At 38.6% G+C, this 16,964-nt stretch overlaps 1 protein-coding gene across 2 annotated transcripts in view; it reads left to right on the top strand.

Annotated features, from left to right (window-relative positions):
- Positions 1 to 757: 757 nt before the first annotated feature.
- The window catches only part of LOC129379667 (cadherin-2-like), a 64,797-nt gene continuing 48,590 nt past the window's right edge, over positions 758 to 16,964 (top strand). For both annotated transcript variants that reach the window (XM_055060457.1, XM_055060458.1), the window contains exons 1-2: positions 758 to 925; positions 5,788 to 5,914. In XM_055060457.1, the coding sequence (XP_054916432.1) occupies positions 884 to 925; positions 5,788 to 5,914 (169 nt within the window). In that variant the 5' untranslated portion in view covers positions 758 to 883. The remainder of the gene's footprint in view (positions 926 to 5,787; positions 5,915 to 16,964) is intronic.

Below are 16,964 nucleotides of genomic sequence, written 5' to 3'. Positions count from 1 at the left end.
CCTTCTCCTGAGATCATTCCCTTCCAACCATGTAAGACCCGCCACAACGGCTTGATCTTGTACCTTGAGTTCACACCTGAAGCTTACCAATTCATCTCCTATTTTCAGTTCTTCTACAACAGCCTTCCTCAGTCTGTTGCTCTTTGTCATTGCGTCTTTGGGCAGACAGCTCACGCACATTACCTGCTTGAGGTAGTCAGAGAGACCAACAAGTGGGGCTGTTTCATGCATAATTCCTTTAACTCAATTTACTTGAAACGTGTACCATGCTGTCATGCAATATAATGAAAAAAAAATCATAGAAATTACATCCCATCGAGGCGCCCTTGTTATTCATATTTCTGATTAGTTTGAAATAATATTACTTTGTGTTGTTTTTTGAAATTGTCTTTATGTGTTTATCAAGTTTAAGTTGAGGATCCTGATGGCTGTCAGTCTGATCTGGAGCAGGCCAGCTGCGCTTGGTAAATCGCCGATTTTATTTGAAACAGCATATTCGAAAAATCCCAGTTTAACCCACAATCCTGGAGTTAAAAAATGCTACATCTCGGGAAAAAAAAGTAAGACTAATTGGTTCAAAAACTAAATCAGTAGAAGTATATAATTTTTAGCACGTGAACATTTTTGACATTTTTGTGTTATTAAAGAATATAGCCGCGCATCCATAGCGCAGCTTGAAGGTTTTGTACGACCAGTAGGCGGCGGTACTGAGGCGCAGGAGAGCGGGGGGTTGAGCCAGTAGCAGCCTGGCTGAAGAACAGCTGAGGCGGGGAGAGAAGGCTGGTCAAAGGAGGGCCGCTCGAAGGAGGAAGGTGCGAGGGTTTTCTTGGATTTAAATAACCTGACGTGTGCGGTTATAGAAGGAGGATTTTTAACAAAGGAAATGAATATCATTTGGGTGTGGACGGCCATGGCGACTGTGGAGGTAAATGCTGTTTTTTTTTTTCATTTTGTAGAAAGAATAGAGCAGCCGTAGCTGCAAGGGACCAGATAGATGCGCTCAGAAAAAATTGGGACAATGCGACCGAGTCTGAGATGTTTTCTAGATTCTCCGCTGTTCGCGATGATTCAATGCGGACAGACAGCGCATATCTCCTGCTGGGTATCAGGAAAAGATGCTGGTGGTTCCAGACCTGCCTCTGTGCCGCACTTTGTGGCCATAAACAATACGAATGCAGGCGGTGCGTGACGTTTTGAAATGTGAGCTCAGAGTCTCTCACCGTCAGTCCGGAGAGAGACAGTCATCCTTCTGTTCTTCGTTTTGAGCCTGACTGAAAAGGCTCGGATTCTTCTATTGGGTTGAATCAGGCTAAGCGTTAGAGACTGAGGCTGAGGAGAAAGATGGCAGTTTTCAGAGCTTCAAAACTGACGTCACATCGATGTCAATATAGCTCCATCTGCGTCTGTCTGACCGCCCAGCCGCCTCTTCTGTGGCAGTCTTTCCAATGGAAAAAATGTGGGGATCTTTTGGGGTGTATCAAGCTGGAGTTTTTGTCTATTGCAGTATTATATTATATTACTAATAACATCCCATAATGTTACCTGCTATGTTGTTCAGATACAACCTTTCCTCACCAGTAATAGTAACTTTGAATCGCGCCCCTGTCCAGTCCATCTGGGCCCCACGGTGATATGTTAACATTTTTACCAATCACGTTCTTGTGCCCCTCAGACTTAGATGATCATATGAACACATGTTGTTCGTATCTTCCTAAGGAGGTGTCTTGATGAAATCAGCAGCATCATTTATGAGGCTCTACTGGCAGTGATTGTATGCTGAGTGTAATATGTTGAAGGAAAAAGAAAATTTCCCTGTGTGCACAAATCAATACAGAAGGTCAAATGTCAGCTTGCTAGATAAAGCCAGCAGCAGTGCCATTCCCCCAGAAAGATACAGTCAGCAGTCTTGAAGTGTTCCTTTTATCCAGTGAAAGCATCAGATCTTCCCTCCAGCTAGAGACACTAGTTTTCTTTTTTACCCTCAAGGCCCTATGGATAATTATCTTGGATACAAGGTGTCAGATATAAGGTCCCTTTTCCAAAATGTCTTGATTTGAACTTTTAATTTCTTTATATTTTGCTTCCAATCAAGACTTGAAAGGTTTGTGTTGGACTAGAGTGAATATTTTTTTTAAATCCATTCACTGCTTCAGCCGGGTCATTATGAATATATCAACATTCTGAGCATAGGGATTCCAAAGGTTTTCAGGATAATAGGAGTGCGCGTGTGTGTGCATATGTGTGAGTGTGTCATTAGAGCAGTCTGCCTTCCCCTCATACTCTCCATCTTTCCCATTTCCTTACGAACATACTCTGACAGAAAATGGAAGAGACTGTTTCAAGTTTTTGGCTTAAGCAAAAGCAAAACAGGATCCTTACTTTAATCATACAAGCACATACCTCATGCACTCCAGCCTGCAGCAGATGATCTAGATCTCCCTGTGGAGCGAGCAGACTGCTGTTATGTTCTCCTGACTGGAGACCGGGTGGTGGGTGATGTTGGTAGTTGTGGGCTCCTTTACCTGCTGTCTGACTGGATGTCTTTGTTCCTGCAGTGAGCCTCGATATAGCCAAACTCCGTCAAGTGTTTGTTTTTTAAATGTCATATTAGATTTGTTGTACTGATGCATTTTGACCTGCTTCATTTTGACCTGTTGAGTGTTCCTACCGCAACACGCAAACTTCCCCATTCAGTCTGAGCATTAAAGTTTCACACAATATTACTTAAGATGTATTGCCACGTGCCTACTCAGTGTGAACGAAAGAGGAGATAAGCTGCACAGACAGGCTATGAAGTGACAGAGATAATTGCCAACAAAAGACAGTGATCTGCGATTTATTGATCATACAGTTCTTCGTGGAAAACAGCAGATTATGATTGGTGGCAGATCGATCGGCACAGCTATAATTTCATGCATTGAGTCAGGACCACATTACTAGACTGTTCCAATATGGAATGAGCAGGATTCTGTCACAAAAATGTTCCTAGTGCCCTAATTTTTATATAAATTATCACCAGATTTCTATAAAATATGGTTTGAATTAAAGCTGAGAAAATTGCTGATTTTTGAAATGTGAAATATGTATTCTGTCAAGTTGCAAGTGAAGACTAAGCACATTTCTCATTTATATTGGACAATAATTTAAGTTTACGTAACTGCTGCTGCTAAAATTACAATAAGTCACAACATTGACTGAGTTTATTTAGAATTTTTAAGGAAATTACAGATAGAACAGCATAACTTTCATGTCCTCCGTTGTTGTATTGTGTTTGTGTCATGACAGATCATGTTGCTCTGGGAGCACCCAGCTATATGACGACCTCACCCACCAGAGCTGTTTCTCAACTGTAATGAGAGAACCACCCTAACTGTGTAGGGGAGAGATGAGCCAGATCCAGCTTCGCTGCTAGTAACTTGTGGGAAAGGCAAATTCTAAACGTTTCACCAAAAATGGGCAGAAATGATACTTCTTTTGCATTGTGCTGGTTTCTCACAATAGCCTATTTGAACTTTGGTCCTGACCTCTTGACAGATACAATGTACCAGTGAACCAGTCTCTCCTGTAGCACAAAATTTCAAACATAATATTGTCTCCCATCCCCGTAATTTCAGTTGTGATGATCTTATTAGGCTTACAAGATTCCGCCAATTTCCTCCAATTATTCTAACAGTCATCATGGTCTAATCACCTTGGTGTTAGTTTATTCAGACTGCAGGACATTTTTTACTGTCTTACTGAAAGGTTCATGAACCTTTCTGTGTGTTTTGCCCAAGAACAGACAAGCTTAAACTCTTGTAAACAATTCCCAGTTCTAAAATAGCATCAGCAACTGGATGCATGGATTTTGTGCATGGGAAGAGGAGATGGTTCTGTTTTTTTCTGTGTCCTTTTGATAATCTTTTTTTTCTGCAATGTTAAAATTTCAACCAGTTGAGAGTTCCTGTCATGAAGTCGAAACATCTTACCCACAAAGAGCAAGCTAACACCCTCTCAGCTGGATATCAACTCACTTCAAACTAAAGACACATTCTGTGTCTTCTGCGTTTAACTCAAAGGCATTTAAATCTCTCACTTTATCCCTTCGATGAGCCCTCCTGAAGAGAATGTCATTCAGATGCATTAAAACAGCATAATATATAAAAAAAAATCTTCTACTCCAAGTTCTACTGATTGGTATACTTATACTTTCTTATGTAACTCCAGTGGAAGAAATCTGAACTTTGCTGCAAATGGCTGTAGACTATTAAATTAAAGACAAATATATAAGGGTTCTGTTTCTATGATTAAAATTGTAGTGTTATGTCACAACTGGATTATTTTCAGATCCAAATTATTTTTTCACTTGTTTCTTCCTGACTTCATTGTTTTGTGATACATATACACTCCTGATCATAGTCATGTTGGAAGTAGAGCTTCAAAATGTAGACTCAGAAGCAGAACATAAAGTAACAAAATAGGTATAATTTTATCAAGACCACAATATGGAAAATTCTGAAACAGGCACACAGTAGACCCGCATGTACTTGAAGAGGTTAGAGACCACCGCTAAAAGACAGCTGCTCTAAAAACATTTATTACAGCCTATTTTAATCAACCAAACACTGAAATACTCATTAATATAAATGAAAACCGTCTTTGTACAATTGAAAAAGCTGACATCGACAGTGTTCCTCATTGTCACTCTTAACGGTACGACCAAACAGCAGCAAGGCAAATGAATGGTGCTTCTAGATTGGCTGCTTTGAAAATGCCAGTCAATAGCGAGTCATGTAGCATTGTGCTGAGGTACTTCAGCTACCCAAGCTGCATTTTTGAATATTTTAGACATGCTCAGCAAAAAATCTGTGAATAGGTGAATTTTTCTTGAATAATTTGGAGCTATATTTGTGCAAATTTACAATTTGGATATAATCCATCAGGATGGAATGCGTTTCTGATTTCTTCTGTTATCTTGAAAACTTGATCAGGACTAAAAAAAAAAAAAAAAAAAACAAGCTGGTTGAATTTTGGTAAAATGTTGGAAAGATTGTGTGCGTGAGTGTGTCATCAGAGCAATTGCTGTTAATTCTGGAAGTGTTAAAAGCCAGCCCACCTACCCCATCTACACCACAACCTAGTTTCTTCCAATCCCATACAAACACACTCTTACAAGCAAAGTGAAAGTGACCATTTCAAGTTTTTAGCTTAAGCAGAAGCAAAACAAGATCCTTACTTTAATTATACAAACACACACCTCACACACTCCAGCCTGACCTAGACCTCCCTGTGGAGCTAGCAGACTGCTGCTAGTTCAACCAGAAACCCAAAAGTCCAGATTGCCTACACTTATTTTGCAAGCCAGAACAGGGATTAGAAAAAACTTAGAATCCAGAAAAACTACCTTAGAAGAAACTACATTTTAGACTCCTATTTTTCCAAAACAGAAAAGGAATTAGATCAGATACTTACTTATACTTATTATACTATATTCTTATTATACGTGAAATCATTTACCCTGTTATCTGCTGCTGGTCCTGCTGATTAATAACGGTGTCTGACTGGAGCTGAGCAGAATTTATGTTATTATGCCTCAGTGTTGCAGGATGGAGGAATAAATGAAGAAAATGTTCAACTTAGTTCCAGTTGCAGACGCATTTTCATTGGCTGACACATTTAGGTTAACTCTTTATAAGTTTTGAACAGAAACATATAAAGAGTTATTGAACAGAAAAAAAAATGTTTATCAGCACATTTTGCAGCTGGAGGAATCATTTTCTTCCTCTCATCTCTTTTCTCTATCTACAGGTTGCTGTTCTGGCCGAGCTGTCGTCAAGCAGGCAGGATCGGTTGCCGTGCACAAAGGGCTTTTCACAAGAGGAATACTACACTAAAACTGAGTCAAAGATGGCAGAAGGGCAGGCTGTGTTTAACGGTGAGTGCAAGCACACACATACGCGTGCACACACAAAAAAAAAAAACTTTGGGGTTTATTACATTAACAAAATAATATCATGTACTTTCAACGCAATAATTTCATGTTTCAAACAAAAACATGATAAAATCATGTTGGATAAACAAGACATTCAACAACTTAACATTTATGAAATATAATCATGTTGAGATAAAACGATTCATTATAGTCAGATTGATCTTGTGCTGAAGACAACGAGCGAGATCACGGGAGATTATGGAAAATCACACGAGGTCACGCGAGATAATTGCTTTGCGTGCCAAGGAAGCAGTTATGAGAAGACTACATTTTCCTGGCAGCATTGTGCATATATATCCACAATGTTGTGCTCTAACATCACATGAAGTGATGGGTAGCCGACAATAATCAGCGTTTCTTTACCATTTGCACCATTTTCTGCTTCCATGCTTGTCAAAAAATTTCATTAACATGTTTTAAAAAAAAAAAATGTTATGTTTTAAAGGCAAATGTGGATAAATCATGTCAGATAAACATAAAATTCAGCAACCTAGTGTTATTAAAACGTATTCAAGTTGAGATAATGTGATTAAATTTAGTTAGACTGATCTCCCGCCGAACAGGGTCTAGTGAGATCCGTAAATCACGCGAGATGCTAGTGAGATTACGGAAGATCACGCGACATAACAATTTTGCGTCTGGGGAAACTTCAAGGTGGTTTTAGTTGAACAATAAACTACAGATATTTGTTTTTCTCTGCAAAGCTTTATTGGCACTTAAGAACTGCACTGTAACAAATGGCTGTAAAAACGATAGCATGAAAATACAGTAAGGTGGCTGGGTTTTGAAAATTTGGCTCTAACGTGTATAGAAAATATATGGGACGTGATTGGACCGCTGGATCATGTGCGGAAATTTCCAGCTGTACTGTAAATTTTAATGTACAGTTGCATTGTGGGATATTTACTGGCTGGAGGCGAACTTTCACAGGCTGGTCAGCAATGACTTTCACCAGGAAAGTACTTTTGAAAACAAACACAATTGCTTTTAATTGGAATAACCTTAATATATTAAGTTGAGCCAACACAATTGCTGTAAATTGGAGTAACAGAATTACATGGTGCTGAAATAAAGCAATCAGGTGGAAATCCTTTCCATAATTCTTTTACGTTCATCCAAAGAGTTATTTTTTTCAGTGCACGTGCAAACACAACACACATACGCTTGAACCAACAGCTCCAGTATCGCTGCAGTTGGAGTGTTCTGGTGATTTTTGAATGACAATGAAGCTTTAAAACCAACTCTGTGGGGTTAATGAGTGTGATGGGACATTCTTTTAGGTATGGAATTTTTGATTGATTATCTGACACGTTTAATAGGTTGCTTTCTCGCTTTCTCGTTCCCAGTCAACACGCTGTGATAAAAGGGCCGAGACAACATACTCAACATGTTGAATATGCCCGATTTTAGATGGGAGCAGTCTAACGTTCCACGTAACACACCACACAGACAGGATAATCGTACGATTATCACAAGCGACAATCAATCAATCAATCAATCAAATTTTATTTGTATAGCACATTTCAGCTACAAGGCATTTCAAAGTGCTTTACATCATAAACACAAAACACAAAGGCATGCAACATAGAATAAAATACCAAGTTTTTTTTTTTTTTTTTTTTTTTTTTTCCCTCTTTTTTCCCTTTCTTCCCCCTTCCCTTTGACAAGGAATTTAAGCGCCTGTTACCGCCGGACTCCGCCGTCCGTTTAACCACGGGTATTCGCCGGGCCCCGTTGCCCACAACAGGAAAAAAAAAAAAAAAAAAAAATTACATACATATCCACAAAATCAAATCCATACATATTACATTTCAAATGCAACTCTAAACAGGTGCGTTTTTACTTGAGATTTGAAGGAAGTCAGGGTTTCCGCTGTTTTACAGTTTTCTGGAAGTTTGTTCCAAATTTTTGGTCCATAGATGCTGAAAGCTGTTTCTCCTCTTTTGGTTCTGGTTCTGGGGATGCAGAGCAGACCAGAACCAGAAGACCTGAGAGGTCGGGAAGGTTGATACAACAACAGCAGATCTTAGAACTCGGAACGTTCTAAAATTGTCATTAGGCGAAAATCGGGGCAAAAAATTTTAAATTGTGTCATGTGATCTCCTCCTCACCCATCCCCTCAGGCCGCAGTAAAATTGCCAAGCCATGACCGGTCCACAGTGATAAAAAGATTGGGGACCACAGCTCTAAATTCTACATAGATGTGTGTGGATACATCATTTTTTATCCCATTTATCTATGTTTTGCCCTGTGATGATGTACCTTCCCCCTTTTACTCATCTGTTGATGAGTGACCGCTGTAAAATAATGGATGGGTAGAGAACCCAGTGCTTTTCCTACTCAAGTGAAAGAATCAATACTTATTGATAAAGTTACTCAGGTAAAAGTGAAAAGTAGCAAAAATATTACTAAAAGTATTTATTTATTTTTTTTTTTTGCAAAAAAGTTACTCAAAGTTACTCATTGAGTAAATGTAACTATTTTCTACTCAACTCTGTAGAATTGTATAAAATGATATCCTAATGAAATATTTTATCAAATCACCTCCAATCTGGCCAGTTTTTGGAGGTTATGTTTTATCAAACAAAAAGTTAAAGGGTTACAAGCCTGAAAAGACAGCATGAAGCAGAGAAAAAGAAGTTAACTCTCTGTAGAAAAAAATTGCTTGTTGCTCCAGCACATTTAGAGGAAAGAAGTTGGTCTGCTTTCTGGAACATTGATTCAGCTGGGATCAGAGCAGTGTTTTGGCAGTGGAGATTTGCGTGGGTGTGCATGTGTGTAAGTCTGTTTATAATAACTCTGTTAAAGGGCTGTCGCTCAGCTTTTTCAGCACTTCAGTCATGGTGGTTGTTGTTTTTGTGTATCATCCAGCCTGTGTTTGCATAATGTAAATATTGTTGCCTTTGCCTTTTGTGTGCGTGCGTGCGTATGTGTGAGAGAGTAATTCAGACTGAGGTCAACAGCTGCCCTGTGCTTCCTGTGGAGTGCAGCAGGGTTACTTGCTCTGACCTTCCTGTTTCCCATCCATTCTTGCTGTTTTAGCAGTGAGCATTAGTTAGTGATTCCGCCCAGTCCAGCCAACTGCCGGTCAGGGCAGGCCTCCTTAGCTGGAAACCCCATTCAGTACTCACTGCATGCATTCATCTATCCACACCTTCTGTAAAATCCCTTTTTTTCATCCTCTTGTCCTTTTTTCAAACTGTTCTTCTCTTCTCATGCAGAAGAATGTCCTACTTTTCTCCTACCCCATCTAGCTTCCTTTTGAACAAGACTGGGAAAGAGATACTTTATTCTTCCATTATTGACTTGATGGCACAAGTCGATCATGACTTACATGTGAATGTAAGTCTTTACATTCTTTACATTGGTTTTGGAAGAATCAGCCTTGACTCCATGACTGTTGGTATTTCTGCTTTCCAAGCTGAAATTTCTCTTGAATATTTTAGATATGCTTTACAAAAATAGTCTGCTACTAAGTGGATTTTCCACAAATATTTGGAGTTACATTCTTCAGACAAATTAGCAATTAGGTGAATCTGCATGTACTGAACCATTAATAAATGGGGGTCCACTGTACTTTCAAACTATTGTGTTGAAAGCAGCCTTGTGTTCTTTACAAATATGTTAAAAGATGGAGTAACAATAAGGCTGGTGCTGTGTGCTAAAGTGACAGATGGGGTCAACATGGTGGGGGGATTATATTGGGGATAAACTCTGAGCCCATTCTTCTGCTGATGGGCAGGTTGACACATAAGCCGGGGCAGAAGCACAGATAGAACATTGTGATCTGTTATGAGCACAAGAAGCCTGCAGAGGGGCAGATTTAATCTGGAGAGGAAATAAATATGCAATCTTAATCAAGCCAGGAAGGTCAGCTTGGAAAAAAAATATATGGTGATGTTCAGGCATTCATTTGAAATACACATTTCTGTTACAGTTTTTCCTATTTATCAAACATCTAGCATAGGGGTAGGTATTTATCATATTGTTTTGTCATTTATCATGATATATTTTTATCATAAAAAGAATAATTTATTGTTGTCACAATACATTTCAGTTGTACATTTCACAATACATTTCAGGTTGTCTTTCTCTGAATCTGATGTTAGAATGTGTTGATGATGTAAGCCTGTAAGAAAGACAAATGAAGCAAAATTTGAAGGGGGTTCTTTCCTCTGGTGATTCTATCTTGGAGATGTAAAAACAGCAGTGTTGTATAGTAACGAAGTAAAAATACTTCACTATTTTACTTAAGTATATTTTGGAGTACGTCATACTTTCCTCGAGTATGAAAATTTTTGATAACGTTCACTTTAACTTAATTGCATACTTTTACTCCGATACATTTTCAATGTGTGGTTTAGTTACTCGTTACAAAAAAGCGAGAGAGAGAAACGCAAATGTTTTGACCCAACCTACTGATCGACTGCAACAAAGTTGGTAGCCTACTTCCCTGGGCTTGTTCATCAACACCAATAGGATGCACCTGTTTCACTTCTCCCATTAAACACCAAGTTAACCAGAAAGGTCTCCCTCTTCAGATGTCAAATAAGCTGCATTTCCCTCCCAATAATTTTTTTTCCTTTTGCATAATGACCAGTTGTGTGCACCTACAGTTTGTGAAGTAGAGTAATCGTAACGGCTTTTTTTCTTCATGTTGGCCGCATTTTCTCTACTGACTATTTATTTTTCTCATTTTCAGCACTGACCTTACTTAAAGGGAAAACTTAAGGCTTACAAAAACCTTGTATTGTCTGTCCTGAAGGGTATACTAAGAAGCTGGTTCAGTTGTAAAGCAGGTTAAGTTAACCTTGTGGTGTAGGTAAAGCACCTAATTTTCTTAACTAAATGATGTCTGCAGGTATATCTATTAGCAGGTTTCATTTTGCCATCACTTGGTTGTGTACATTATTTTACGTGTATTTGACAAGTTTACCAAAATATTAAAAATGTCATTCAAACTGCATTTGCCTTGTTTTACTTTTTACTTATACTTTTCATTATATTACTTGAGTACATCCATTTTTACAGTAATTTCCATGCTTAATTACAAGACATTTCAGATACTTTAAGACTTCAACTCAAGTAACATTTCAGTCAGTGACTTAGACTTTTACCAAAGTCATTTTTTGGAGAGGTACCTATACTTTTACTTGACTCTGAGATTTCAGTACTTTATACAACACTGTTAAACAGATTGCTTTCCCTCTTAATGTACAGGAAGAAGAATGTGAATTTTCCTTCTATAATGGCATTTGTATTTGGAACTGATAAAAGACAGACTCTGTAGCTCTTAACTCCACAGATATTACTGGAATGTTGCTTTGGCTGTGTGTAGATACACTCCCATGGCTTCTCCTCCAGTTGTGGTTGTTCATTTTCAACTGGATCTTGTCCTTTCATTGGGCTCTTTTTTGTGTTTTCATCTCTCTCCCCTGCTCAATCTTGCAGATATTTCTCTTTAATGAATGATGGCTACATGCCTGACCTCACATCTGACTAATGAGTGTGTGTGAGATGTGGCTGTGGGTACTTATGACTTGGGCCAGCCCAAGCTTCTAAGGGGACCTAAGTGTAATTTGGTTTTGGGGCCCTCTAATTCTGCTGACAAAGTGGACTGACTGCAAACAGCAGTCCGATCATTAGGTCATTCACACACCTGCTATAAACTTATTGCATCTCTGGCAGTACTGTTTACATTATTTACAGTATACTGGGATACATTTATTGGCCATCTAATTTATTAACCAGTTAATTTCTGATACAGCAAAACTCATGAACACTTCAAAAATATCTTTTGTTATATTTTTCTCATATGGAGGTCGCCATTTTTTCACCGATGGGTCAATGACGCGTTTTGGTCCATTCTGTACTGGGGTCTACAGAGTAAACACACAAAGGCTAACTTTTCCTGAGCAGTTGTTTATTATATTGTGTTTGACTGGTGCAATTTTAGATTATCCGATAGTGACACACAGCCGATGTGTCACAATTGGTTGTGATTAAAAAAATAAGGCGAATGTGGAGAATTTCCCACATGAAAGAAAGGAGAGCAGAGTGCGAGAGCTGGAGTGGAACACAACAAAGGACCTTATATGGACCCTGGACATTTCTTCACAATTTCTTCGGATCCTAAACCCCTTTCGCCTAACTGGACACAGAGCTACAGAAGTACTTAGCGGATCACGCAGTCCGACCAGAGGTGTCATTCATTGTTTCATTTACAAAGCCGAAGGTAGCAGCAGCAAAACACCAGCTCCTCGGGAGCTATTGATGTATTCTAATGATATAAAACTTATTCCAGCATTTCCAGCATTTCATAGTACAAGTCTGATTATGTAGAAAAAGTTATTTCACTCTTAACTCTTTATTTCTCCATGTTAGCAGGGGATGCATTTTATGGCAACACCTATTATTAGCCTGCCAATATTTGCATGCCCTCTCTATTTTCCTCAAATGTAATCCAATTAATATGAAACTCATACCAGCAGTTAAGGGAACAAATGTGTTTATGTAGAAAAAGTTATTTCACTCATAATTGTTTATTTCTTCAATTTTGGAGGGATTGCATTTTATGGCAAAGCAAATTATTAGCTTGCCGATATTTGCATGCCCTACCTATTTTCCCCAAATATTATCCTATTGATGTGAAATTCATACCAGTAGCTCAGAGAATAAGTGTAATTGTGTAGAAAAGTTTATTTCACTCTTAACTCTTTATTTCTTCAAACTAGGAGGGGATGCAGTTTTTGGCAAAGCAAATTATTACCCTGCTAATATATGCATCCCTTATTTATTTTCTCCAGATATTGTCGTTTTGATTAGCTAAGAGAAGAGGAATGACACTAGTTCTCTGAGTATGTAGAAAATAGAAAGCCTTCCTAACTCTCTATTTGCCTGAATTAGCAAGGGATGCATATTTTGCCACCTCAAATTATGAGCTGCCGATATTTGCATGCTCTGTTTTTATTTAATCTTATGAATTCATTATGTCACAATAAAGGTTAAGACAACAATTAGTGGTACCACCATCATTGTGTCAAGAAACCTCCAGCTGACACAGATTGATGAATGCGAACTACTGAATAATTAGATTTGAGTAAAGTAGGTTTGTTATGAATATTTCTTACTGTGTTGTGAAATAATGAATGTGTAAGATAAAATAGTCCATGGCAGGTGAGGAAGGTCATCAGAGGCCTCCAAATGTCTTTTGCCAGAAAATGCATGCCCTGCAATTTGACGATTTTGGATAGTAATATGTTATATGAAATGTTCTAGACAATAACCCATATCCTCTGAGCTACTAGAGTGACTTTCATATTTGTAAAACACTTTTGAGCTGAAAAACAGGACATGCAAATATCGGCAGCTCATAATTTGGTGTGCTAAAATATGCATCCCCTGCTAACTTAGCTAAATAGAGAGTTCGAAAGGATTTCACTTTTCTACATAATCATTCCTGTTCTCTGAGCTACTGAGACTGTTTCAACCAAAAGGACGATATTTGGAGAAAATAGATAAGGGATTCATACACTGGCAGGGTAATAATTTGCTTTGTCAAAAAATGCATCCCTTCCAACCTTGAAGAAACAAACAGTTACAAGTGAAAAAAACTTTTTCTACATAATCACATTTGCCTCATTAACTGTTGGTATGAGTTTCAATATCAATAGGATAACATTTGAGGAAAATAGAGAGGGCAGGCAAATATTAGCAGGCTAATAATTTGCTATGCCAAAAAATGCATCCCCCTGCTCGTTAAGAGGGATTTCACCTTTTCTATGTAATGGCACTTGTTCTCTGAGCTACTGCTATAAGTTTCATATCAATAGGACAATAGTCAGGGGATGCAAATATTGGCAGGCTCAGAAATTAAAAATACATCCCTCTTACATTAATAGACGAGACAGTTAAAGCGTGATATAAAATGTTCTACATAATGGGTCTCTGTTTTGTAATGCTTTTAAGCTATTATGGTGTTAAAAGAAAAAGCGAGGGAATTTCTAACCATCTGTGGAAAACATTTTCATCACACACTGACTGATGAAAATATGTCTCCACAAAAGTGTAAAAACCGTATTTATTTTATTTAATCTGCTAAATAAAACCCACCGTTTTTGGGCTTGCCTGGTAAAGGAACGTTATAATGTTACTAATACCTTTAAGTTTCCTCTTTGGTCATATTTCAGTTCGTTTTCTCATCAATATGCGAGAGTTTAGAGTGATGCTCACTCCTGCCACAGGGCATAAAATTCTCAGCAGGCATGCTTTCTCGGCATAACATCGGTTCAAATTAAAAAGGGTTACTATTTTGGCTGGAAGAGCCTGGCAGTTGGACCATTACACGTCATTTACCCAGAATACATTGCAGCATGAACAACATGGCGACATTCCTGTGAAAATATTTGATTAAAATGTATTTATTCTTGGTGCAGTGCCCCATGAGCGAGGTGAGGAACAGGTAGCTCAGTAGGTTTGGTTGGTTTGGCACAGTTCATGTGAAAGAGAACTTGAGCAGCTGAAACTATAACAAACTTTGCATTTTTGGTCCCCAATCGAACAGAGTATACCAAACTTAAGGTTTGACACCTTAGTTTAAGGTACAAAACTAATTTGAAAATTTAAAAAATTTTACATTAAAACATATTTTGGCATGATGAAGTGGACTAAATGTAATGAAATACAAATGAGTGGAAGCTTTATTACTGTTGAACTCATCATCATACAGGTCTTTGTTTGCGGGCACAAAACTACCCTGCCTGTCTCATGCTTTTTTATGAGCTCATAATGACATATATGTGTAAAGCATCACACATATATGTCATCATGTTGCACTCTGTCACTGTGTGTGTATTAAGTGTTAAGGAACGTACTTCTGTCTGATACTGAGATAATATAATTAGTTGTCTGTCATGGTCTATTAGTACTCATCTGCCACAACATAATGCCTAATCTAGCCAAAGCTCCCAACTAACATGCCGGTATGTGGTAGGTTCATGCTTATATGAAGAGTGTATTGTATTGCTGTATGAACATGGAATGTAATGCAGTGATAATTAGAATGCCTGTTAGTGCTTTTTGATGGGCCAATTGATCAAAGTGGTAAATTTTCCAGCCAAGTCCTTCAACTTACAGCAACAGAGTACTGCTGCTGTAATCGTCCCATCTGTTTGTCCTGCACCCTTCGGGTTGCAAGTTCGATTCTTGCTCTGTCCACCTCTGTTATTGTGTCCTTGGGCAAGGCACTTCACCTGCCTTATCTGCTGCCGGTGGTTGGAGGGCACCGACCACTAGCAGCCTCACCTCTGCTGGACTTCCCCAGGGGAGTGACCTGCCACTATCAGTATGTGAATGGGTAAATGACTGGATGTCTTGTGAAGCACTTTGGGGTCCTGTGGACCATATGTGGAGGTGACATGTTTTGGTTCTCTTATTAACAATATTTAACAGTATTTTCATAATTTGTTTATGGAAAAGTGTGGAATGGGTGTAACTTCCTTCATGAAATATAAAAGGAAATGCATTGGCGTGAGACTTGAGCGTCTTTGGTAAAAGACCATGATCCATTTCTCCCTCTAGTGTCTTGTGAGATTGAGATTAGATAGCTCCATGTCAATCAGTCTGTGTAGCTTTTAGGTAAATTTTTTTCAAAGTAATGGAGCCCTCCAGGTTGTTCAGGTTTCTTTGTCCAGCTTGAAATGTTAGAAAAACTAAGAAGGTGAGTATTTTAAGGTTTCTTTTATAATTGGCTTGATTCTGTTTTCTTGTTTTTACCTGAAATGGACCTGAATTGCTCTCTCAACATCTCAGCATGCTTCAGGTCCCTTTAACCTTTCACTTCAGTCTCACCTTTGACCTCAGGCAACCCTAGTGGAGCCTAACCTGCACTGACAACAAACCCCTTTCTACCAAAAATGCAAATACTGCTCTAGTTTTTGTAATGCGGAACTGGATATCAACACCAAAAGCTGAAATGACAGTGTTTAGGCTGTGGCAGGCCATTCTTGGTAGTGCAGCAGAATGTTCCAAATACATTCTGCTTCGTCTCAGCAGATGAAGACTCATGGTTTAAGCTGGAACAATTCAAACTTATTCACCTCGTGGCCTTACCTGTGGATCTTAGCTATCCTCCCAGTCAGCCTCCTCAAATAAATGTAAGAAAGATCTGTTATTCTGACATTCCAATGATTCACTTACTGAACGAACTGTTTCTGATCCAGTCTCTCTTCCAGGCATTGGTAACCTAGTGCCCTTGACAGATTTTGCATGTGGCTTAAAAAACTCCCAAAAACCATGACAATATTTTTAATATTTTTCTGAATATCCAGAACAGCAGGGTGTGGTGCCATCTCAGTGGGGGGATCAGGGGCTCAAGAGGGGATTATGAGATCTGTCATACTGAAGCAGGATGGGTGGGTGAATGTTGATTTTAAGATGAAGTCAGCCTTCATTCCATCACTGATCCTACACTATAGTTTATGCCTGGAAACAGCCCTTAGACTTATTGCTTTTATTTTTTTTGCCTGTGTACGTGTGTATGTTTGTGTGTATGTGTTACTGGATCAATCAGGACAGGGTGACAGCTGTCCTGTGTGGATTAGCTGTGTGTGTCTGTCGTGTGTGTGTTCTACTGTGTGGGGGATCATAGCAGCAGACTGACTCTAATCTAGGCCTCCAAATCTCAGGCATAATCACTTTGCCCAGTCACTCAGATGTTTCTGCTAAACTTCCAGCCTGTGTAGATCTGAAAAGTTTGTCTCACAAGATGCCATTAAATGTAACTGCAGCTTTTAACATCTTGGTTTGTGAAATACTCAAAGACAAAAAACTGTATTTGCAAAAATGATGCTGACTTTTTTTAAACTTGAAAAATGTCTTTTAGACATTGTGTGCTTTTCCATGATTCAGGGATGAAATCAAATCAAATCAAATTTTATTTATATAGCAAATTTGTATAGCAATGCTTTTCAAAGTGCTTTACATCATAAACACA

This window comes from Poeciliopsis prolifica, unplaced genomic scaffold (genome assembly GCF_027474105.1).
Source record: "Poeciliopsis prolifica strain line A6 unplaced genomic scaffold, Auburn_PproV2 SCAFFOLD060, whole genome shotgun sequence".
NCBI classification, from domain to species: Eukaryota; Metazoa; Chordata; class Actinopteri; order Cyprinodontiformes; family Poeciliidae; genus Poeciliopsis; species Poeciliopsis prolifica.
Note: the sequence above shows the minus strand (reverse complement) of the source record. Positions and strands in the feature narration are given on the sequence as shown.